We start from the raw sequence: 24,552 nt of genomic DNA on the forward strand, positions 1-24,552 counted from the left end.
CAGTCTAGGGGATGCCTTGTTGATGACTTGTGGCTCTGGCCCATCTCTAGTTTCAAAGGAAATGTGATTAAATTCAATATTTTGTTATTTAGACTTGGGAATTTATTGAAAATAAGGAACAGTGAGTGGAACTAGGAATTACTGTATCTGTCTCTTGATATGCTGCCTACAGCTACAATAAAACTAGTTATGAAGGGCTCCACCCAGGCAATAACTTGCAGCACAATTTTCAATTAAAGGATGCACACATTCAAAGGGAACTGGAAATCATCCTAAATCAGGCTCTTCCATGTGTGCGTGGTTACAACTCCGTCTTTCAAAAGCAAAACAGGAAACTCAGAAAGAAACTTTGAGGCTCAAGGGGTTAAATGAAATCCAACTCTCTCCTTTTCCTGTGCAGTAAGGATTAGTAACCAAACAGAAGCTGGGGAGAGGAGGGTGTTGGAGCCACTGATTGAGCTACAGAAGTGGGGAAGTGGACACGCAGCTGGGCTACAGGGTGGCTTTAGTGCCTCTAAACCTTACACTCACCTTCAAACAAACTGATGCAGAAGGTAAGAGTTAGTTTTGCATTGTGGGTCGTTTCTTTCCTCTCCTCTTCATCTCATTTGCCACTTGTCTATTTGTCTTTCCTTTGCTGTTTACGGCTTTTTATTTCCAACTACTTTTTATCAGCTTGGCTACAGTTTAAAGGACAAGAGAGATGTTTGCTGAATGGAGTCCTGTGATTGCAAAATCAGATTTCCTGGCAGAGAGGGAAGGAGAAGACACTCCATATATTCAGTGAATGTTAATCCCTGCTGCTCCCCACTCCCAAGTTAATTAGTCCAGGGGCTAATATAATCAAATAGCCATTACTAACATTCTTGGGGGAGAGGGAAGAGGTCTCAGTTAATGTTGGATGAGCCCAGGGGCTTGGTGCCTAAACAGATCGTGCCAACATGAGTGTAGAAAGCAATATAAGTTTAGCAGGGCTTGTATTGGTGTGAGAATTGTTACTAGTTTGTGGGGGAAAGTAAGCCCAATGAGTAGGACTGTTAAGCTGCTGAACCAGTGGATTCCTGTACCTGTTGGCAATTAATACTCAAATAACCATTACTATGGGAGACAGCTGTGTGGATTGAAGGAGCACCTGCCTACTTCCAGAGGAAGGGTGTCTCTATTCTGATCATTACACACTCATTTCACCTGTCCAGAACATAGACCTGATCCTGCAGACCTCTTCTCAAGCAAGTAGTCCCACCAAAGCCAGTGCAAGGAAGGGTTTGCAGGATCAGGCCCCACTCTGACATCTTTTGTGGTTTTCCTGTTGCTAAACAAGTGAACATGTCAGTTAAGAAGGCTACTTTGGGAGCTCACTCTGAGAAAGAGATGGTAAAAGGATGGTTAGTGTTGTGACAAGTGCTGTGCTAAATCTAAAGGCACAGGATTTATAAAGTGCCATGGTATTCCCTGGGGAGGGGCCAGCTGCTTTAAAGGACTTACACAGCTCAGAAAACCTTCATGGCTGTCCAGTATGGAGTTCCCAAGATCAGGAGGTACCAGACTTGGTATAGGAGCATGGGGAGGGGGAGGAAGGCTGGGGTGGTCTGTTTGTAAAGCTTGATTAAAAGTTTTTGTACCTCTGTACTCAGTGATCTTGGAAATGTTTGCACTACATTTAGATTGTACACTCCCCATTTCTACATTGCACCAGCACAGAGTCCTTCAGCAAGATTGTCTGTAGACAGCTTTGGGATTCATACTCCCATTCCTCTCTGTACTTTGATAGATGTGATCCCCTCTCTTTCTGGAATGCTTTTTGATCCTAGAGTGTTTCATAAATGGTATAGACACAGATCCAGTGAAATGCAGCTGTTTCTGGGGTGGAGGGCAGCAAGCAAGAGCACAGCCCACTGTACAACAGTGTGTGTGGTGGGCAGTGTTGTCCAGGGATAGCAGGACAAACACTCTGCTCTTATAGAAAGTGCTGGGGGATTTTTAATGCCTACCAAAACCATATAGGGCCATGGATTTTAAAGGGATAGTAACTTAAACATCATTTAAAAAGAGAAATTGCTTTACCTACATTATTAAAACAGATTAAAATGAACGTTTTAAAAATTAAATCAAAATTTCCACTATAGATGTTCTGTGTTTACTTTATTATTTCTCTCTGGTTGGACAATGAAGATATGTTAGTTTCACGTTTTTTTTTTTTTTTTTAAAGTCACTTTCATTCTCAGATTCTCATGCATCAGCACAGACCTGTGCTGAGGACACTGCAGGGAGATGTTTTGTTTCTAAAATAATCTGATTCCATCAGATTTGTAATGTTTCTGATGATCAGTTTTGTAAAAGTATCCCTTTTCCCCTCCTCCCCAAAAAAGGCAACAACAACAAAAAAAGTTTGGGGCCAAATTTGCTTTTACAATGACCCTGTAAGGTTGTACTGCCTCCACACAGTAAATTGTGTGGAACCTGATGTACGTACATCAGATGGATAAAGGCCTGAGTTGACCCCCCTGATATTGGAGACTCTGATTCCATAGAATCTACACATTTCAAACCTAAGGCTAGACTAATAAGACATCCCCTGTAAATGTAACCTGTGAGACAGAACTCCTGTGAGACCCAAATGATTTTTGGCAAATGCCAAGCAGGGGTTCAAAATTTTGTTGCTAGGTCTCTCCGCATTCTCTCTCTCTCTCTCTCTCTCTCTTTTTCTCCTTAATAGTTTTAAAAAAACATTTGAATTTGTTTGCTTTTAAAAATAAGCTGTAAATGAATGTCTCGCTCTAAACAGAAGGACGGCAGCTCTGAGGCTGGGATGCAGCATCAGACAACAGTTAGAGAATGGCTAACCTGAAATGTTGTTTTATAAGCTAGGTGCCTTCTGATGCAGTCTGTGTGTTTCTGGTTTTGGCTCGCCCCCTTTTGGGTCCAGGTGTTTATCAAGTGTGATGTAAGTGTTCTGCAGTGTCAGTTCATCTAGTCATTAAGGAGTTAGTTATCTCCTAAGAGATGCACGTGGACTCAGCTGGAGTGCATGTGAGTAGCTGTGTTCCAATTTGCCTCATGTGCTAGAAAAGGTGATACATTGTTGCTGTCTTTGTGTTTAGTCTAGAGACCCAGCTGCTCTGTAGAGGAATTAGGGAATATTTTATTATTATTATTAACACTTTAATATAGTATTGCCCAAAGGCTCCAATCTGGATTGAGGCCCTGTTGTTCTGGGTGCTGTACAAAACACAAAAAAGAGATAATCCCTGTCCTGAAGGGTTTACGCATTAGGCTGCTGGTGGTTATCTCACTCTTTGGAGTCCTTGTGTAAAATGATAAGCACTCCCACTTTTTAACATGGGCCTACTAGTCTCAGGCAGGCTGGCAGAGGCTGCACTTTGTGGTGGAGGAGCTGAGAAGATGATCAGCTCCCCTGCCACAAAGTGCAGCCCTGCTAGTGGTGCATGCCTCTTCCTTGTGGTGGGGCTGAGGTGGGCCTTAGCCCCCCCCTCCACCTGCCCCACCATGGGGCCCTGCCCCCTGGCCAGGCCGGAAGCCGAAGCCAGGCTGTGGTAAGAGCTGCCCAGGGAACCCAGGCTGCTGTGGGGAGCCCTGGACCCTCCACCTGCCTTGGGCAGTTTGCACCAGAGGGCAGGGACATGAGCTGGGGGCTGCTCTCCCGCCCCCTGCCCAGAGCAGGTAGAGGATCTGGGGCTCCCTACAGTGGCACAGGCTCCCTGGGCAGTTCTCACCATGGCCTGGCTCCGGCTGTCTGGCCTGACTAGGGAGTGGGGCCTCAGGGGAAAGGGGAGGAGCAGGTGGTGGCAGGACCTTTGGGGGAAGAGGAGGAGCAGGGATGGGGACATAGTTCTGGCTCTGGTGATCACCCCACTTCTATGCAGGTTCCGGCGCTCCTGACCCAAGCTCTGTGGGCCTGAGTCAGTTGGCAGTTGTGGGTCTTTTATTGCAGTGTAGACATAGATTCCTTTGAAGAGTCCAATACTGGTTACGGTTAATGGCAGGATACTGATGCTAGATGGACGACTGGTCTGATCCAGTACATCCATTCCTAATTCCTTAAAGGTGTCCCTTAATCCTGAGGGATTTACGCACTGTTCTGTGAGGATAATAGAGCCGTCTCCCACTGTAATCTTTGCTCTGCAGGAGTTCATTATGTGTATATCCACCCAAAGGTTGTCTCTTATTTGACTCCATTATTGGATTAGACCAATAGTCAATCTAAATCCAGTATCCTGTTTCTGGCAGTGACTAAAAGGCATCTCTGGTTTCTGAAGAGGGGTATATATGAATGGAACTGGATGCTTAACTACACACGTGCTCGTGCGTATGTACACACCATGTGTTCCTGCTCGCTCACGCAAATGCACAAACACACTCAACATGCAGACGTATGATGTTGTCTGGAAAAACTGTACCATCCACTGATTGTTTATTTTGCTACTTAGTTCTTAGAGCAGTGACTGCTGTGCTCTGGCTGCTACTGGGGGAGCACAGTGATGGGTCTGTGCAGAACAAACAGCAGGTTTATTTTTAGATGACACAGTTATCATTTTTCTCTGATCACACAGTCCCATATGCGCTTCCTTTCATATCACACTGCAGTGCCAGAGTGATCACACACTCATAAAGTTTTTTTTTTTTTTTTTAAAGCTAATTTTTAGCAACTGCTGAAAGGTGCTGGGCTGGCAGCTCTGGAGACAGAAGCTGTTTCTTCTAGCACAGGTACTCCCTCTTAACTTTTTTTAGTGGAGTCAAAAGGGTTTTTCAGTTCTGCTACCTTTCATCTCCTCCCACTTACACAGCAATGTAAAACTGGTGTAACTCCATTTACTTCATCAGACATGCTTCTGATTTATGCCACTAAGGGAGAGGAGACTTGGGCCCCACAGGTGCAAAGAGAGAGAGAAAACAGTTCAGATTATTTTAAGGTTTACACTTGAAGTACTATTACAATACTTGTATGGTTGAGAAAATTGTCTTGTTGTTGTTGGGGAGGGAGGAATAGTTTAATTGGAGGTAGCTACCCAGCATCTAGACTCTGCTTAGCTTCTCAAGAAGTTTCCCAAAGTTAAGTGTGTTAACCAGAGCCAGCTAACAAGTTTTTAAACGTCACTGTCTTTGTCCACATTCAGTGCTAGTGTTAAAATCATGTTAGTTAATACACATAAGCTAAAACTTTTAAAACACCACTCATTTTCCTAATCTATCCAAACCCCAAATTAATGACCCATAGCAGTATTAGAACATGAATATAAGTCTTTAGCTAGTCTTTTTTTTTTTCATTCTTTTTAATGCTTAGGATTTTTTAATTTTAATTCTCGTCATGTATTTTCTGTATGTTTGTTCTATTGTGGCTTGTGGCAACATTAGCTGTCTAGATTTTTTACATGGGGCAATGTAATAGAGACTTAATCAACATGTGTACTCAGTGAGATTACTAAACTACAAGTTATAATTAAATCTTTAAAAAAATAAAGGTTTGTAATGGAACCCTGGTTGCAACCTTAACTATGGAAGGCTTGCTGCAGAGGGCGAAATCTGAACAGATAGCTTAGTGTCTGCCTATTACTATCCTCAAGAAATATTGTATTTCTCCTTGTAATGGAACATTATAGGCTGGGACAACCACCACCTCTTCTCTGATGCACAAGGCATACCTACAAATGTGTTCAATCTACATCACTAATATTACTGTACTTTGGATTTCATGGGGTGGGAAAGACACAGATGTGCAATTTCTGCAAAGATATAGCCTCATCTCGCATTGCCATCCCACCCCTTGGCTGGGTGTGGGAGGGTGAAGGCTCACTGTGGAATCCTCTTCGTCAGGAGATGCCAGAATCTGACCTTGCTGTGCAGGGCCGGCTCCAGGCACCAGCCCACCAAGCTTGTGCTTGGGGCGGCACCTGGAGAGGGGCGGCGCGGCGGGTCGGGGAGAGCGTCCCACGGCCCAGCTCGGTGCCCTTCCCTGCCACACTGGGGGGAGGGGGGAGCAGCGGCGGGAGGCTTTTTTGCCTTGGGGGGCAAAAAAGCCAGAGCCGACCCTGTTGCTGTGGTAGCTGATGATTTTTCAGTTTCTCTTTTCACAATCCTTACGTGGTGGGATTGAAACAAGCTTCTTGTCTGCCTGTCCACCCCGGTTCCTGACTCACAGGTCCAACAGTGTCTGCCATGAGTTACTCTTGATCGATTCTCCTAAAGTTCTGCCAGGCTTGGAATTGTTGTAAGAGTCCCTTGTGATAATAGGGCCCACCCAAGCTGGCCACATCAGTGATCTAGATATAATCATATGTTTGTTATGAACAGTGCCCCAGATATCACCATCTCTCTCCCCCAAAATACAGGGGACTTAAGTGTCAGAGTGACAGAGTAGTGACTGGAGACCTCAGTACTAATTGGGTCAGAAGCTTGCCTGGGTGTCTTGATTTAGTCCTCAGTCCTTAATACAAAACCATAAACATAGCTTTACTCACAGGGCTGAAATTGCCAGGCATGGTTCAGATCACAATAGAAGTGCACTGGCAGAGCTGTAGGGGTGGACAGGATTGGAATAGCATGAGATGCTGCAGGTCAGGATTGAGGTGTGTTGGCAGAGCTGCATAGGTTCCTGATTGGAATAGTAGGCAATGTTGCAGGTTGAAATTAAAGTATGTTGACAGCTGTGCAGGGGAAACTTACAAAGCACCTGCACTCAACCATGAAGTACGAGAGTGCTTTTACTGTTTCTGCTATCGTCAGTATCTTATTTTAAGTTCAAAATTCACCTCAAATCTAAAAACATAACTTCATTTAAGAAAAAAGTTACGTCTGAAAGCATGTTTCAGTGATGACTAATACAAAAATAAAATTACTTTCTTAGAATCCTGCACTTTTTTTTACAAAAGGTCAAACATTAACAAGTGTGGAAATGAAGAGCCAGTTCCCCACTGTCATGTAAACCTTTCTCAAGCACCCAAGTCGCACCACTTTTTACCCTCTGGTCTCCTAGTCATGCTCCATCCCTCCATTCTCTCCTAGCATCTCCAGCCAGTTTATATGTAGAGACATTTTAAAATTTTAAACGTTGCTTTGTATTCAGATTAAAAAGAGCTCTGTCTGAGTGTGTCCCAGGCCTTAGCTGCAGGTAACAGGAGTCTGGGGAGGGAAACACAATACAACATCCTGTTTAACACACACTCGCTTGCTCATTTTCTATACCGAATATTTCTCCACCTTGGCTCAAAGGGAGTCAGGACCAGGGCTTGCTTCAGCTTGGTCAAAAACAAAGAGAGAAATGTCAAACAAAGGACAGTTGGCTTCAGGCAGGGGAGAAAAGAAACAGCCATTAAGTTAAGAAATCTCTTGGACCCAGTTTAATCCTCCTGTCTAAGGCAGAGGATCAGTTTCTCAATGCTTCCTGGCTTGGTCCTCAGACCTTCCCAGCCCTGTTTCCAGCCAGGGAGAGCTAACCCTCATAGGCCTTCTCCCAGCCTCTTTATATCGCTGCTTTAGTGAGCCCCTAGTTGCCTACCTCTGTATAGGACGTGTTCACCCCATCTCACGCTCTCCATGTTATATCTCTAATTCCTATGCTAATCCCACCATAAACCCTAAAAAAGGTGCCTGATTCTCCCTGGCAAGGCTAGCAAACCAAAAAAAAAAAAAAAAGTGGAGTTGAGACATATTGGAGATCTGGTAGTAAAACAAAAGTTAGGAACATTTTAAGAAAATAAACAGTGAAACTTTTTTAAAACATCATGGGCCAGATCCTCTGTTTATGTAAATTTTCAGCTATGACTAAACCAGCTTAGGAATCAAGCTCTATAATTTTAAAAATCCCTTTCTGGAAAATCTGTCCTGGCATAGAATCATAGGACTGCAAGGGACCTTGAGAGGACATCTAGTCCAGTCTCTTGCCTCATGGCAGGACTAAGTATTACCTAGACCATTCCTGACAGGTGTTTGGAGATTTTTAAGAGCAGGTAGACAATGATGGAGATTCCACAACCTCCCTAGGCAATTTATTCCGGTGCTTAACTATCCTGACAGGAAGTTTTTCTTAATGTCCAACCTAAACCTCCCTTGCTGCAATTTAAGCCCATTGCTTCTTGTCCTATCCTCAGAGGTTTAGAAAAACAATTTTTCTCCCTCCTCCTTGTAACAACCTTTTACGTACTTGAAAACTGTTATCATATCCCCTCTCAGTCTTCTCTTTTCCAGACTAAACAAACCAAATTTTTTCAATCTTCCCTCATAGGTCATGTTTTCTAGTCTCTTATCTGGACTTTTACCATGTAAAGCAGAACCAGGCATTGCTGTCTGTCCAATGATTTTTTGAAAGGATATAGTTTAAAAAGAGAGAGAGATGGGGAAACCATTTTGAAAAATAGCTGTCTAAATCGTGTCAGCCATTTCCTCATGTCCAAAAGGGCATGGTGTTCAGTGACCCATCATGAGCTCCTATGGCCTCATTTGCACATGCAGATATGATTTTTGCACAAGCAGTTTAGGTAGACACCCACAGAGCTGGGCAAAGGTGCCCAGGATTCCACATGAAGCTATAAATTGGATCGAGGTTGTGTCAGAACATAGACCCGAGCTCGCTGAAAGGTTTGCAAACCTTTTTGAGCTTGGTCTGAGTTTGGAGTTTGCAATGAAATGAGATGCACTGAGTTTCTGGTTTCCATTGCCACAGTGTCCCACTGGTGTAGTCAAAGCTACGGTGGAGGTACTGCTACAGTGCGGACTATCCGCTCTTTCCAGACCTCCAAATTGCTAGCAATGGGCGAACCTCAAAATCTTCAGTGTTGGGTGAGTTCAGTATTAAACCTGAGAGTCTGGATGCTTATCCCAGCGTTCTTGGGGCTGCACATTTCACCAGTGCCATTTCTCATGAAATTGGTGGGATCTCGTTCTGGCCAGGCTGGATTCAAACCAAGGAGCCCCTCCTAGTATTCTGGCACTTCTGCTTCCAGGCACACCCTTTCAAATCTCAAAAAGGGTCAGGTTGGGGCTAAGCTTTCCATATTCAGCCCTTCATTCAAATTCTTGTATCCTGGTGCAGCTCATATGGGGCAAATTTTTTAAACTTGGGTGCCTAACTCTAGACGCCTGATTCCATGTTAGGCATCTAAATAAATGTAGGCACCTGACAATTCCCATTGACTTCAAAGGCAGCTGCAGGTGGTAAGCACCTCTCCAAAATCAGGCTAGATCTTTAGATGCCTAAATATGGATTTTAGACAGCCAAATTTGAAGATTTTAGACATGCAAGATCACCTCCTGTATTCTACCGGTAAGACCCTGCTCCTGAAACTCCTCCAACTCAAACAGGGTGAGTCAGATGCAGAAAGAATCTTTAACCTGGGAATTTCCTGGTTTTGATTGGCTGAAGTCAGAACATTATCATTTTAAATACCTTTTAAAAAAAAAAAAAAACCTATGTGTGTTGTATGTATAAATGGGTAGGTGGGAGGACAAGAAACAGCATGTGTTTCCCTCTCCCCTCCTCTCCAGGCCCTGTGATGGTGATCTCATTATGCCAAAGGCAAGCTTAGGAGAAATGCTGGGGATCAGTAATTACATGCTGGCTTTCTGTGGAGGATAATTTCAGTCTTCATAGTTGCCTTGATTTGTCTGGGATACGTAGTGACAAACTACCTTTTACTTGTCTTTGGTTTCAGTCCATCCCCTTTTCCTGTTGAGTCTCTGGCCTGGTCCACACTAACCCCCCACTTCGAACTAAGATACACAACTTCAGCTACGTGAATAATGTAGCTGTAGTCCAAGTACCTTAGTTCGAACTTACCGCGGGTCCAGACGCAGCAGGCAGGCTGCCCCGTCAACTCCATGTACTCCTCTTGCGGAGCAGGAGTACCGGCGTCGACGGCGAGCAGTTCTGGGATCAATCCCAGAAGATAGATTGCTTACCGCCGGACCCGGAGGTAAGTATAGACCTACCCTCTATTTCACTCCACGGTCCCTTCCATCAGATCTCCCACCAGACCAGCCTGCCCCCCTCCATCCCCGACCTGTGCTCCACAGAGAGTTCTTGCCACGAAGGAGCAAGAAACCAGCAGTTCTGATCAATGTTCTCTTTATTCCACAGAGGAAGATGAAGAACTTGTTCCTCCTGCTCACGTTAACAATGATGCCACTTCCTGCATCTTCAGTAAGTTAAACACCTTTTCTCAAGAGTGGCTGTTACCAGGGATGGCGTGAAACTTGGGGTAGAGGGTTTCAACTTTGGCAGCCAAAGTGTTTGTAGAGAACTTGGGGTAATGGGTGTCCTGCTTGAAAATGACTACATACGTGCACTTGAAGAAGTTAATACTTGACTGACATACACTTGATGTTGTATCTGTCCTCCACGTCTCCATTGAGGTGATAGTGATACACACACATGCTAGTCATTGCATTAGAAAGTCTATGAGCTAGTTGGGTATGTTACACAATCTCTCCCTGCTAGCTGCTAACGCAATTGGTTCAAAACCAGCAGCCTTGACCAAAAAAGAGCCAAAAAAGTTCATCCCATGTGAGCAATGCACCACATTGTCCAGTGAAACTGTGAAGCAGGAGAATCTCTGGGGGATGGCTTTATGCTGTTTGTCTCTGATATTAGACACTGTGTCCTAAAGTCAGTAACTTCTCTGAAAGAATGTGTAATGAATGGAAATGGTGGTGCATCTGTAGAGGAGGGGAAGTTTAACAGTCTGTCCTTAAGTGCCTCTGTGGTGTGAGAGCCACATTGGATGCTGGAACTGCCCAGCTAAGGAGGTGTGAGGAGATGCAGTTTAACAGTCGAGAGAGGAATGGAAGCACCAATGCATTCAGATGGGTCATTTCTAGTTCCTTCCATGACAGATTAAAGGCATAACTCCTCATCATCATAAAGGGACTTTCATACTTAATCTGCCTCACATGGCATTAAAAATGTCCCTCCCCCATTTGTGATTCCTGTAGTCACAGAGTTCAGTGAGAATTTGAAAATATCTGAATTGGAAAGTGCACTTAAACATTTTGCAGGGGGGACAGTTTTTCTCTAATGAAAGGTATTGTGTCTTTAAAATGGTGGAGCTCTGTTACTCCTCTTCTGATGTAGTAGGAGCTAATCCCAGAGCAGCCCTGCTGTTGAGGCAGGAACAGTTGTTTTGTGTTCACTGTCAGACAAGTCCTATGTAGAATAGGAGTCAGGTGAGATGGTTGTATTTGTATAAAGGTAATTCACCCTTCAGCCTTGCCAGAGTAGTATGGACCTCTGGAGTCAATGGTACTCCAAAAGGGGCTTAAAGGACTGTTCAGTGACATGGCAGCATGAAAAAAAAAACTAACCGTCATGTGTGGGCTTCATTGTAGACACAGTAACTCTTCTATTGTAAATTGCTCTCAACCTTTTGCCTGGAAATACAGACAGAAGTTTTTCTGATGAATAAGAGCATAGGCAACTGTCATTGCTGGAGGCTATGTGTTATACAAATGCACAATGTTCTGTCAAGGGTTGAGTAACAAACCAGGGCCCTTGGACACACATCTGGATAAACACCTCTAATCACTACTGTCAAGCACATCTCTTCCAATGGGCCATAAAACAACTAATAGGATACTGCTAATGTTCCTTCTTCTATAGAAGCCCCAGGTCAAAAGTCCATGCTGTATCAGCTGACACTGGGTTTTTGCTATTCTAAAAGAGCCCAAATTTAGAACATTTCCCTACTAGGTGCCAGAAAGATAGAACTTTAGGAGTTATCTTCACATTTGCTGGAAATCTAAACCAGGAAATGAAATAAAACCTCTCAATGTGTAGCCTTTTGGAAGGGGCTAGCTCGCAGAAGGTAACTCCCCAAAACACAAGCATACTTTTGCTGCTATTTAATTTAATAATAATCTTTTACCTCTTGAAACCTATTCTCATGCTTCACATATGTCATAAGTGACATGTATGTGTCCCTACCTAGTCTCCAACATGTCCATATTATTGGCCAATCTTTGCTCAGAATAAATACAGGATTGGAGGAGATGGGATACTGCAGGGCAGGACTGAGATGTATTGACAAAACTCTGAGGGGACCCAGAGCTGGAATAGCAGGGGCATTGGCAGGTCAGCTTGATAGGAACTTAGAGTTACTTATATCACTGCCTAGTGGGCAATGTGCTAAGATTGAAAACATTGTTGGGGTGTCAAATCAGTAAAGAGGTCCGTTGCCAGAGCTGTGTAGGGGATTGAATAATAGGGATGATGCAGCTCAGTTGGAAGGGCTCTGGGACAGCTATATGTGAGAGGCTTGCGGTGTGCCTGCCTGCACTGTATTTGCCTTTAATTCTTTCATGGACAATAAAATTAATCAAATTAATTCCCCTCCCTCCCACACCAGTGCCTGAAAAAGAATCTATATGTCCTGCCCTGCTCCCACAGTGTCACTGGCTGATCGCTATGATTCCCCAGCTGAATGGATGCATGGATAGGCTAGTATATGACAGCAAACCCCTTATGGCTTAACGGATTAACAGTATGAGGAGAAGCGCATAAGGAGGATGTGTGCAGGGGTGCTGAAAAGGGTGTATGCGGACACAGGGATTATACCCCCCCCCCCCTTTTTAGTAGCTCTGAATGTTGTGGAAAATCCAGCTGTCTCAGCTCTGAGAACAGCGAGTGGAGGTTGATGAATCACATCATGGGGCTGAATCTGCTCTCACTGAAGTCAATGAGAGTTTGAGCACTGACATGACTCAGAGTAGGATTGGGCCCAGTGTGTTCCAAAATTGAGCGTGTGCCCACACAAATCTTCAAACTTTCTACAGAAATTACAGTCTGCTGGCTTCTGAAATTCCCTGCTATCATTGGGTGGGAGGGGAATTTGGGAAGAAGGCCTTCTGATAATAAACCACATGCCCCAAAGGATGCATGCTGCCTGGCTACACTGATTAGGACCGCTTCCATGTGATGACATTGCCTTAAAACAGACCGCCTTCAGTGGAGGTGGCTCGAGAGCATAGACTTGGAAATGATACAGACTGATAATGATGATGCACATATAGAAATCAACTGGGTGTGGAGTTGCAGGCAGGGGTGTGTGCATACACGTGTGTGCCTGCTTGTGAACAGGACTCCTTTAAACTAATTTGATTGAAGGGTGAGTCCTAGTGGCTGCTCTTTTCCTTCTCTTCTCCCTTTTCGTGTTCCCGGTTTTAGTCCGGAGTAGGCAATTTTTTTTTTTATTTTAATGACATCAACTGTCAGATCAGGGAAAGCAGCAGATAACTGAGTGGGGAGGTGCTGGCATAGGTGACAACTGAGAATTTTGTCTGGGTCCAGCCTCAGCAGGGTGTCTGAGATTCATGGCCGGAGTGAGCTGCAGATTTAGCTGCTGCCTGCAATAGGCAGCTCTTAGGAGGAACTCAGATGCACTGACTGCCTGCAGCACCAGCTGGCTGATAGGAGTTTATCTCCCAATGCTCCATCCTCAGCAGCACCTGCTGTCCCAGGCTTTGCCTCCCCTCCTTGCCAGCCAGAACATGCTGGTACCAAGCAGAACCAGTAGGATCTCTCTCTCTCTCTCTCTCCTCTTCCCAACACATGAGGGACCCCAGGCTCCATAGAGGGGACCCAGGGAGGGGACCAGCCCAGCTGCCAACATCTCCTCTGTTGTTTGTATTAGTAGTGCCTAGGTGCAGGATATGGGCTCATTGTGCTAGATGCTGTACAGACAAGTAACAAAGACAACAGTCCTTGCCTCCTAGAGCTTACACTCTAGGTGTCGGACAAGACAGGACAGATGGACAACACAGACAAAGGCCTCAGTGTAGACAAGCCCTAAAGCTGCTTCCATTCTAGGAAAGTTGGAATCAATGGTAATGATGGTGGAGGCTAGGAGTGAGGCATTTTTTTGTCACTGAGACTCAGAGCAGGGGGAGATAACACCACAGTAAAACTGCCCGAGCTCTGTCTACAGTACAGCTTCCACCACTGCTACTGCATGTGGAGCTGTGCCACGGGAGACTAGAGTGAATTTTCCTGCTGTAGACAAAGCTCAGATAAAAGCCACTTTCTCAAGGTCTTGCACATGAGTAATCCTTCCCTCTTGGCTATGCAGATTTTGACTGTTTGGTACATAATGGGCCTGATTTCCAGCCAGGCCTTGTCCTGGCTTCCATTTGTGCAAGTGTAATTTTGTGCCTGCAAATAACTGCACCCTGCATGTTTTGCACCTTTTGGGCCAGATTACAAACCCTTCCCCATGCTGGTGGCAATCCCAATCATCAAAGCAGTCCCACTGAAGTCACTCAGCCTATTCCAGTATGTAACTGCTCAGCATTTTAAGGGGTACACGATCTGGCTGTTCAGGTAGTTAGGGGATGTCTAATTTGCCCCCACTCTGAATAGCAACAGGAGGCTGTTTTGAGGCCTAGTTGAAAATCCTACCCAGTGTGTGTTAATCTGGAGACTCCTGCCTTCCACTGGTATCTCTACATTTACACCTACATGTATAGGTTAATGTGATGTTCTTTAATATGGTGCTCACTACTTCTGTACCATTTAGTGTTTCATCTCCTGCTGCCACCACCTTGTTTTGTTTTAGTTGTTCCTGTTTTGTTTGAATGCATTTCCTTGATAACTTTTGTATTATTCATAATAATGATACTTAGCACTTTTTGCCTTTAAAGATCTTTACGAACACATGTCTCCGAGGCAAGAATAATGAGGAGTTAAGTCAGAATTACTGGAAATGATTGCCTGAGTCCAGCCACAACAGAGTGTCTGAGACTCATGGCCAGAGTTAGCAGAGATTTAGCTGTAGCCTGCAATATATACAGGCAGCACTAGAAGGCAGAAGATGAACTCCTGCCTGCAGCACTCTGTGTTGAGGGTTTTTCTTTTACCTTATTTATATAGGACATCCATTTATTTCTCATTTGTTTTGTTACACCAATAGCCTAAAATGAGTTGTATATCCAAAATCAATCCACCTGCATATACCCAGATAACTGCACTTGTCATGTTTCTACAGGATAGGCCTGTGAGACGCTGAGCATCATCAACTCCCCTTCACGTCAATTGTAGTTGAGGGATCAGCACCTTGTAGGATTGGGCCTTCAGTCACTCAGGAAAATGACATGCAGATTATTACTACTTAGATGATCATAATGCGCCACAGATGTTAGGATTTTTCCACATAGAATCATAGAATATCAGGGTTGGAAGGGACCTCAGGAGGTCATCTAGTCCAACCCCCTGCTCAAAGCAAGACCAATCCCCAGACAGATTTTTGCCCCAGATCCCTAAATAGCCCCCTCAACGATTGAACTCACAACCCTGGGTTTAGCAGGCCAATGCGCAAACCACTGAGCTATCCCTCCCCCCATTTTAGTCCAATCCCCTGCTCAAAGCAGGACCAATCCCCATGTGGAGGATGACCTGGTTCAAGACCATTAACACCATTTTTTCTCATTGATAACTTTTGTTTCTCAGCAAATTATTTTGCAAACACAGCAAAGTCACATTCCTTGCTGAGGACTCCATGCACAGCAAGAGTGGACTCTCTCAGTCAATCCATTATGAAATAAACTGAGATCAACCCGGAAGAATCAGAACATTTTTGTGTATGTTGAAATAACTGTTCCCCCAACCCCACAATCACTTATCTCACTGATGGCCAAATGGAAATGTTTGCCCTTGATTAGACCTCAAGGGTGCATCAATACAAAGATAAACTTGATGCCATTAAACAGACTTAGCAAATAAAAGCATGGAAAGTTATCTAAGAAATGCAAAGTACAGTAAGATCAAACTGGATATGAGAAATGACCTATGCAGTCTCTGGGTATGATTGTAGTTTTTTATGCTACAGATGTTCTATGTGTCTTGACAGTAAGACACAGGGAACCAAGTCTACGTTAATCTTTTATCACTGAAGTTGAAAGCCAGACCTTCTCTTCCAGCAGGTAACATTGTGCAGACTCTTGTAGCTAGTCCTCCAATGTGGAGGCACTTTTCATCACCTCTTTTTTTTGGAAATAAGATTGTGTGCCCAAATAAGCAAGGTTTGTACCAGATCTATGTAGAGTTTAATAATTGGATTATTGGGTTCAGTAAACCCCAGAAATGCTAATTGTGGCTCAAGTAATGTGTGGGGTTTTTTTTTTTTTTTGAGGAATTTCCAAGGAGTTTGAACAGCAGTTCACAATATAAAGTTGCCAACTTAGTGGAGAACAGGGCTGATTAGATACAGTGCCCAGTGCAGTTCTTTGGGAAACTTCTAAAGGGTCTGATTCAAAGCTCTTTGAAGCCAATTAAAATTTTTCTAATGACATGGATTGGGCCCTAAATGATGAAAAATAGGACCTTAGAATGTAAGTTCCCTCTTAGCCATAAAGTGATGCTATAATTATAAAACCATTGTGTCTTCAACAGGAATTTTATGCCTGATACCTGCCAGTGCTGTGTCTGTTTGCATTATCTAGTGTAGTTGTAGCCATGTCACTCCCAGGATATTAGTGAGACAAGGTGGGTGAGGTAATATCTTTTATTGAACCAATTTCTGTTAGTGAGAGAGACAAGCTTTCTATAAAGTTTTCAGAGAAGAATTCTGTGTGGCTCGAAAGCTTGTCTCTCTCTCACTAGCAGGAATTGGTCCAATAAAAGAGATTACCTCACCTGCTTGTCTGTCCGAAATACACAGCCTTCTCTCTTTACTTATCTACTTGTCTGTCTCTCTCTTGTCTCCCTGAGCAGCTAAGAAATCCCTGAAGGGCCTGCTCCAACACCGCACAGGTACTGCCAACATTGTCTACCCCTCCCAGTTTTCAGAGTAACAGCCGTGTTAGTCTGTATCCGCAAAAAGAAGAACAGGAGTACTTGTGACACCTTAGAGACTAACAAATTTATTAGAGCATAAGCTTTCGTGGACTACAGCCCACTTCTTCGGATGCATATAGAATGGAACATATATTGAGGATATATATATATACACACATACAGAGAGCATAAACAGGTGGGAGTTGTCTTACCAACTCTGAGAGGCCAATTAATTAAGAGAAAAAAAACTTTTGAAGTGATAATCAAGCTAGCCCAGTACAGACAGTTTGATAATAAGTGTGAGAGTACTTACAAGGCGAGATAGAGTCAATGTTTGTAATGGCTCAGCCATTCCCAGTCCTTATTCCCAGTTGGGTGTCATACCTCCTCCCCACAGTACCTTGTGCTATAAGTTGTTTGTATCCTGATTGGTTCATGGGCCCCTTAGAGCACTGTGTATATTGGAATTACTCTCAAAGGCAGGGTGTGTAACAATCCTCACAGGAGCTGAAGGCATCCCTTTTACACCGCTAACTGGTTACTCTGGACACAGTTGTCTTTATAAGCAGAAGATGCCACAAATCAGGTCAGCAACACCCGAAGCCAGGAGTTACAAATGTTACACTAAACTTAGAAATGAGACCATTGACCTTAAAACATTCCACTTGGTTCAGAGCACCACTGTGGGGGTGCTAGCCCGGTAGGGGCCATATGCAGGAATGTTTTGCCCCCCCCCATTAAAACATAATAAAAAGCTAATAGGTGGCCCCTTGAGCTGCCCCTAAAGCACTTGCTTAGTCTGCTTATGCCTAATGTTGGCTCTGGAGCACAGCAGTCCATTTACTCTGCCACACAGACCATGGAGAGCACGTCACACGAATATCCCACTCTCCTGAGTAATCTTACTCTTTAAAATCCTCTATGCCCCTGGAGTACCAGACGTCCAAGCAGAGGAGAGAGTCGGCAAGGGGGCATATGTCATTCTACTGCGTTAACCATTCCACCCAATGGACGGCTGCCCAATAAGGAGAGCTAACCAGGGCTTGCATTTCTGATGCCTTTGTGTGTCAGGCAGGGCAGTTCTGTACCCTGTGTTACTTTCTCTGACATGTTAAAACATGCTCTCCTAGGCACACCCATGGCAAATTAGAGAACTCCGTGGATGTGTGTTGCTGAAGGCAGGAAAATGGAGCTGGGTGGTACCCTAATAATGAACGTTGTGGATTCTGCTCGAGGGTCCAGCAGGGACAGGGGTTTAGTCATCATGGCTGACAATAGATGAAAGCATACCAGAGGCTGAGCAGAGCAAAGGAAGGCTGTTGGGACAAAAACTGGATAATGGCATCTAGAAACAGCTCGTTATAAGGATCCTATAATAATAGATTTTGTATCTGTCATAAATACACAGACCTATAAAATATCTATATATTTATGCAAGTCTGTACACATGCACACAAAACAAGCCCAGTGCATTGTTTTGAATATATGGGAGCAGTGCGCCCAGAATGGGAAACTCTCCTGTCACTATACTGCTCAGCAAGGGCTCTTTTGCTGAGATATCCCTTTTGCGCTATGGCTAAACAAAGTAGCATTGAGTTGATGGTTGCTCCTGGGCTCTGCAGGCCCATAAACCTCACTGTAAAGCACCCCTGGGGATGTCACTTTGTGTACAGAAAAGAAAGAACGACAATACTTGTATAGCAGAAATGCCTGAATATTTATCACACCGGGCCATGTCCTGAGGGAGGGCTTGAGGGCAGCTGCTGCCTTTCTACCCCCTCCCAGTTATCTGATTCTCAGCTGCCCTGTGTCAGGATTTGATCTAGATGTTTTCTTCCTCTTTCTGCTGGCTGAAAGATCCTTTGTTTCCAGAGTGCTGCTTCTGAATCAGCCAGCTGGTAGAGAGGAGAAACACCACAGAGCAACAGATCTGTAGCATGTTTCATTTATCTGTGTATAGGGGCAGAGGATGTAGGAGGAGCGAGAAGGCGTATACAGACGGATACCCAATACAGAGGACGGGAGTAGGGGGCTGGAGGATCAATTTAAAAGATTGAGAGACCCAAAACTCCACAGATGGGACCATTCCTAAAATGGCGAGGTGGGAAGGAGAGACTGACATCCAGCAGGTTATTTCTGACCGAGGGTAAATGCATGAATGAGTGAGACAGACTGATGAATAAGAGTTCAGCTTTGGGCCCTATGCACCAGCCATGGGTGCTCTGGCCAGGGAGATATTTACTAGAAGGGGGAAAGTGCATGGAAGTGCCTGTAATGCAGAGAGAGCAGTTTCACTGAGTCAGGTATGCTGTAGCTAGGATGAGAGAGATGGTCAGCACCAAAGGATTCATCTCAAGGGATTTGGATTGTAGACTTGTAGTGGAAGAGGTTGGAGAGGGTTGTACATAGCTTGTATGACGCAAACAGGACAGCAAAGTGCAAGGAGAACGAACGATTCCTTCCAGTGCATCCTTACAAATGCTAGGGAATCACAGGGACTAGGTAGGAAGAACTCAAGGGGATGTTGCAGCAAGACAATCATGAGTGTGATTTGGTAGCAGTTACAGCAATATAGCGGGATGATTCCTGTGACAGTTGTATCAGCAAAGGGAGACACATTCTGTACAGGAGGGAGAGAGGAGGGGAGACAGCTGCGGGTGTTACACCAAGGACTCGTATACAAGCAAGGAAATACAGATAGAAAATAAAAGAGCCATCTCCAGAAGACAAGGGGGAATTTACACACTGTTTTCTGGGGAAGAACTAATTTGATAGTTTACAAGGGCCAGGCCAAGCTATGGCTGGGCCAACAGTCGTACTGGAGATCTGAAACAACCGTTTTAGGATCAGCCTGATCCGACCCAACCCAGCAACTATTCTGTTACAACATAAGATCACGATGAGTGATGTCATCATGCTGTGATGCCAGCCTGCAACAGCTTGTTCTTCAGCAGGAGACCGTTCCCGGAGTGCAACTGGAAGATGCTGTCTGGGTGCAGGGGAATGCCAGCTTTATCAAGAACACACATGCCTTCATTGCACAGGTGTTGCAGTGGCAGTCAGCACACAGGAGGTTAATAGCCTTTTGCTGCTCTTTTTTGCAAGATTGTAAATAGTCTAAGATTTGACTATTACATGTGTTCGTATTTAAAGTACCAAAGAATGTTTAGGGAAGCTCTGGATATATTCCCAAAGACACCATCACCTTTGCACCCCTCCCTTCCTGAGCTGTACCCAATATAGCTTGGATGCAGTCCAGGCTCTGGGCCCTTGAGAGTGATGTAACCATTAGTAGTAGGCATCCTGGATTCATAAATCCTGCCAGATAAACTCGATTGCTTTTTGGATAGAATTATAACGTTAAAGGGCAAAGGAAATGGAGTGGGTGTAAAGACAGCTACTGACTCCTGTTGCAACCTTTTATATCTGTCTCAGCTCCATCGTCCAGTCGGTAGCAACATTGGCTTACTGCCCAAGCAGCACACTTAGCCCCTCTCAACCGCAGGCTTTGCAAACAGAGCCCTATGGACACAGACACACAACCCTAGTTACAAACCTTATTTTCAATGACCATTCTAAATCCAGAATGTATTATTGCTCCAGGACTCCTATCTCTCCCTGGGGTGCACTGTTTCCCCCCCCCCCTTCTTTCTTCCAAATAATTTCATAGTAAGTAATCTTGCATACCTGCAATCATTATTCCTTCTCAGAATATCTCCCCACTCCCCGAGTTCCACATCCTTTTCTGTACAGAGCATGCTGACTCCGATGAGCCAGGTTTCCCCCAGCTACAATATTTTATACCCTTCTGGGGCAATGTTCTCTTACTGATCGCATTGCGCTTAGTACCAATATCTTATCCTAGTCTAAAGTGTATCTATGGGTTCCCTTGACACTCATACCTCAGTTATATCATCTAGAATACAAACATGATTAGGGCTATCAATGCTGATGTCCAGAGCACGTGGTGATCACCAGGGATAGTCAGGAAAAAATGTCCCTCACTGGAATCGTATTGCAGACAGCTGCATTGTAGGTGTTTTATGCCTTTCTCTTAAGAATCGGGCCTGGAGACAGGATAAAGGAGTACGGGGCTCTATTGATCTGGTCTGGGATGGTGATGCCTATGTCAACATCTCTTTTTTCCTAATCTGGGAAGTAGTGCTTTGTGTCTAGAGCAGGGTTTCTCAAATTTCATTGCACTATGATCCCCTTCTGACAACAAAAATTACTATACAACCCTGGGAATGGGGACTGAAGACCAAACCCCTCCACCCCAGGCAGGGGGGCCAAAGTGGGAGCCTGAGCCCCACCCCGGGTTGGGGGGGCGAAGACAAAGCTTGAGGGCTTCTGCCCTGGGTGGGTGGGAGCTGTAACCTGAACCCCTCCACCCAGGGCTGAAATCCTCAGGTTTCGGCTCCAACTCTGGGCCGTGGGGCTCAAACTTTTGGCTTCAGCCCCAGGCCCCAGCAAGTCTAACACCAGCCCTGGTGACCCCATTAAAACAGGGTCACAACCCACTTTGGGGTCTCAACCCACAGTTTGAGAACCGCTGGTCTAGAGTGTTGGGAAAGATGTAAACATTCCAAGGAGCTGGGATCCTTTCTCGGAGGCAGCCGAATGGATTGAAGGTGAATAGAGTTGGCCTGTACGCCTATGCTGCAATAGAAGACTTGTAGCACAGCCATGGTGGGCCCAGATCAGCTGGCTCAAGTTCACAGGACTTGGTCTGCAGGGCCATAAAATTGCAGTTTAGATGTTTGGGCTTGCGATCCCGTGGGTGGGTGGGGCATTAGATGCTTTTTCTAGTACTTAAGGCTTTTTGTTCCTGGCTCTTGTCCTTTTCCCTCTATCTCCTTACCCATTAGCTAGGGAGAGGGAATGGTAACACCTTTGCTTGGTACAGCATGATGTTGTGACGGGTTGGATCACAGAAACCCCCTGGGAGCTGCCACCTAATGTGCCAAGACTACTTCTGCCCCCTGTTTTCCGTGCCAGCTCGGGACCCCAGCACCCTGTCTTGCTGAGCCAGACATTCCCATCTGCTCCAACACAGACCCAGGGTCTGAATTACTTGCCCCAAAGCTGCAGGTTTACCTGAAAGCAACTAACAGAAGTGTTCCTGTCTTTAACACTCAGATGTTCAACTTCCAATGGGGTCTAAACCCAAATAAATCCGTTTTACCCTGTATAAAGCTTATAACTCATAAATTATTCGCCCTCTATAACACTGATAGAGAGATATGCACAGCTGTTTGCTCCCCCAGGTATTAATACATACTCTGAGTTTATTAATAAGTAAAATGTGATTTTATTAAATACAGAAAGTAGGATTTAAGTGGTTCCAAGTAGTAACAGACAGAACAAAGTAAGTCACCAAGCAAAATAAAATAAAATGCGCAAATCTATGTCTAATCAAACCAAATAATCTCACCCTTAGAGATGCTTCAGTAAGTTTTTTTCCTCAGACTGGACCCCTTCCAGGCCTGGGCACAATTCTTTCCCCTGGTACAGCTCTTGTTCCAGCTCAGGTGGTAGCTAGGGGATTCTTCATGATGGCGTCTCTCTCCTCTTTGTTCTGTTCCTCCCCTTTATATATCTTTTGCATAAGGTGGGAATCCTTTGTCCCTCTCTAGGTTTCCACCCCCTCCTTCTCAATGGAAAGACACCAGGTTAAAGTAGGGTGACCAGATGTCCCGATTTTATAGGGACAGTCCCGATATTTGGGGCTTTGTCTTATATAGGTGCCTATTACCCCCAACCCTCTTCCCAATTTTTCATACTTACTATCTGGTCACCCTAGGTTAAAGATGGATTCCAGTTCAGGTGACATGATCACATGTCACTGCAAGACTTCATTGCCCACTTGCCAGCACACACACCTACAAGAAAACTTACAGGTAAAACACACCCATCTGCAGACAACGGTCCTGGTTAATGGGAGTCATCAAGATTCTAAACCACCATTAATGGCCCACACTTTGCATAATTACAATAGGCCTGCAGAGTTATATTTCATATTTCTACTTTCAAATACAAGAGTGGTACATTTATACAAATAGGATGATCATACTCCGTAGATAATAAGCTTTGTAATGATACCTTACAAGAGACCTTTTGCATGAAGCATATTCCAGTTACATTATATTCACTCATTATCAAATTTTTATAAAATCATATAGACTGCAACGTCACAGTAGTTGGTTCAATTTTGCTGCTTTTGTTCTGTCTCACCATGTTCACTTGAATGTTTGGTTTTCACAGGCCCGCAAGGCAAAGCGGCAGATTGATTTCTGGGGGGGCTGGGGAGAATGGAGCGAGTGCAGTCAGAGCTGTGGTGGGGGCATCAGCTTTCGGCAGCGGCGCTGCTACTCGCAAAGGTGAGGGCTTTCTTCTTTTTATATTACCACGCTCTTTCTCCTCCCACAAGAGGCATCACCAGGTAGCTCAGGGTAGCTTTCTAATGTCTCTTGGTGAAATGACCTGTCAATCACCTACCAAAGAAAGTTTGACCTCTCTTATTCCCTGCATGGAAACAAGGCTAAATCTGTTTTCTGGAAGGCATCTCTAATAAGCAGCTCTCCCCCAAAAGAGTTCATCTAGATGAAGTGGAATATAGTGTATAGAGATAAGATGAAACTGGGAGGCAGAGTTTGGATCCAGAATGGGGCCAGATCCTCAGCAAGTGTAAATCCTCATTGCTCCATTAGCCTCAATAGAGCTTCACCAATTTACACCAGCCTAGGAGCTGACCTTAGGTTTCTTTTATTAGGGTTTGGAGTGTGGCTTCAAAGCTGAACAAGGCTAAAATTTGATTTTGGTGATGCCAAAATTGCATCAGCTTTTCTGTCAAAATTTCAGCCCAAATATCTTAAATCTTGAGAAACCAGCTGTTCCCACTGGATCCAGAAAATAGGCCTTTTCCAGTTTTCAGCCCTAGCCACAGCTAAAATTATGGTGGTGGGTTCAGATCCAGGGGAACAAATCCAAACTGATACACATTCAAGGTGGATTGAGGGGGGTTCTTATCTGAGGTTACAGTTTGGGGCCATCTCTAATATATAATGGAGTCCGAGTAAAAACTCTATTACATAGGAAGCTGTTCACATAGTTTTCGTTATAAACCTGATGGGGCTTTTCCTCTAACTTTCTGAACAGGCTGGGCTCTCTTCAGTCTGAAATGCCCATGCTAGAGGAGAATGGCATCATTGGAAAGTTTGAGGTTAATTGGACAAGAAAAGTTGTGTTTGGGGCACAAGTTTGATATGGCAAAAGGGTGTCTTTCTGGCCAGGATTATGGTGCCCTGTGGGGGAAATGTGCACACCCCTGTGCCTATCATTCTCCTGCGGGCTGAAAGCCGTGTCTATGCTAAGATTTTTCAGACCAGAGCTGGTGGGAAATTTTCCATTGGAATGATTTTTGATGACAGAATGTTAACAGTGCCTAAGATATGTCCACATGACAGCTTCCTTTGGTGAGGCAGCACTTAATGGGAATCATGGGTGTGAAACTGATCTGGCCAGAAAAGGGAAATCCCTTCCTGCAAAAAAAATGTACATTTTCGAAAAACATTTCATCCCAAATTGGGACAAAAAGTCAAAAACACTCCCCTCAACCCCCCCGGAAGGGATTCCCAGAAAAATTCTGATTGTCCATCAGGAAAATTGAAACAACCTCTCTGCCAGAGAGGCTCTTGTCAATTTCATTTTCTGCTTCAGGGAGAAAGTAAAATTGACAAGAGCTTCCAGGCAGGCTGTTGGCAACTGAGTGCCCGGGT

General features: G+C 44.6%; 1 protein-coding gene across 2 annotated transcripts in view; it reads left to right on the forward strand.

Annotated features, from left to right (window-relative positions):
* Positions 1-370: 370 nt before the first annotated feature.
* PAPLN (papilin, proteoglycan like sulfated glycoprotein) overlaps positions 371-24,552 on the forward strand; it is a 66,927-nt gene continuing 42,745 nt past the window's right edge. For both annotated transcript variants that reach the window (XM_054027331.1, XM_054027332.1), the window contains exons 1-3: positions 371-554; positions 10,091-10,153; positions 23,039-23,154. In XM_054027331.1, the coding sequence (XP_053883306.1) occupies positions 546-554; positions 10,091-10,153; positions 23,039-23,154 (188 nt within the window). In that variant the 5' untranslated portion in view covers positions 371-545. The remainder of the gene's footprint in view (positions 555-10,090; positions 10,154-23,038; positions 23,155-24,552) is intronic.

Source organism: Malaclemys terrapin, chromosome 4 (genome assembly GCF_027887155.1).
Source record: "Malaclemys terrapin pileata isolate rMalTer1 chromosome 4, rMalTer1.hap1, whole genome shotgun sequence".
Taxonomy (NCBI): domain Eukaryota; kingdom Metazoa; phylum Chordata; order Testudines; family Emydidae; genus Malaclemys; species Malaclemys terrapin.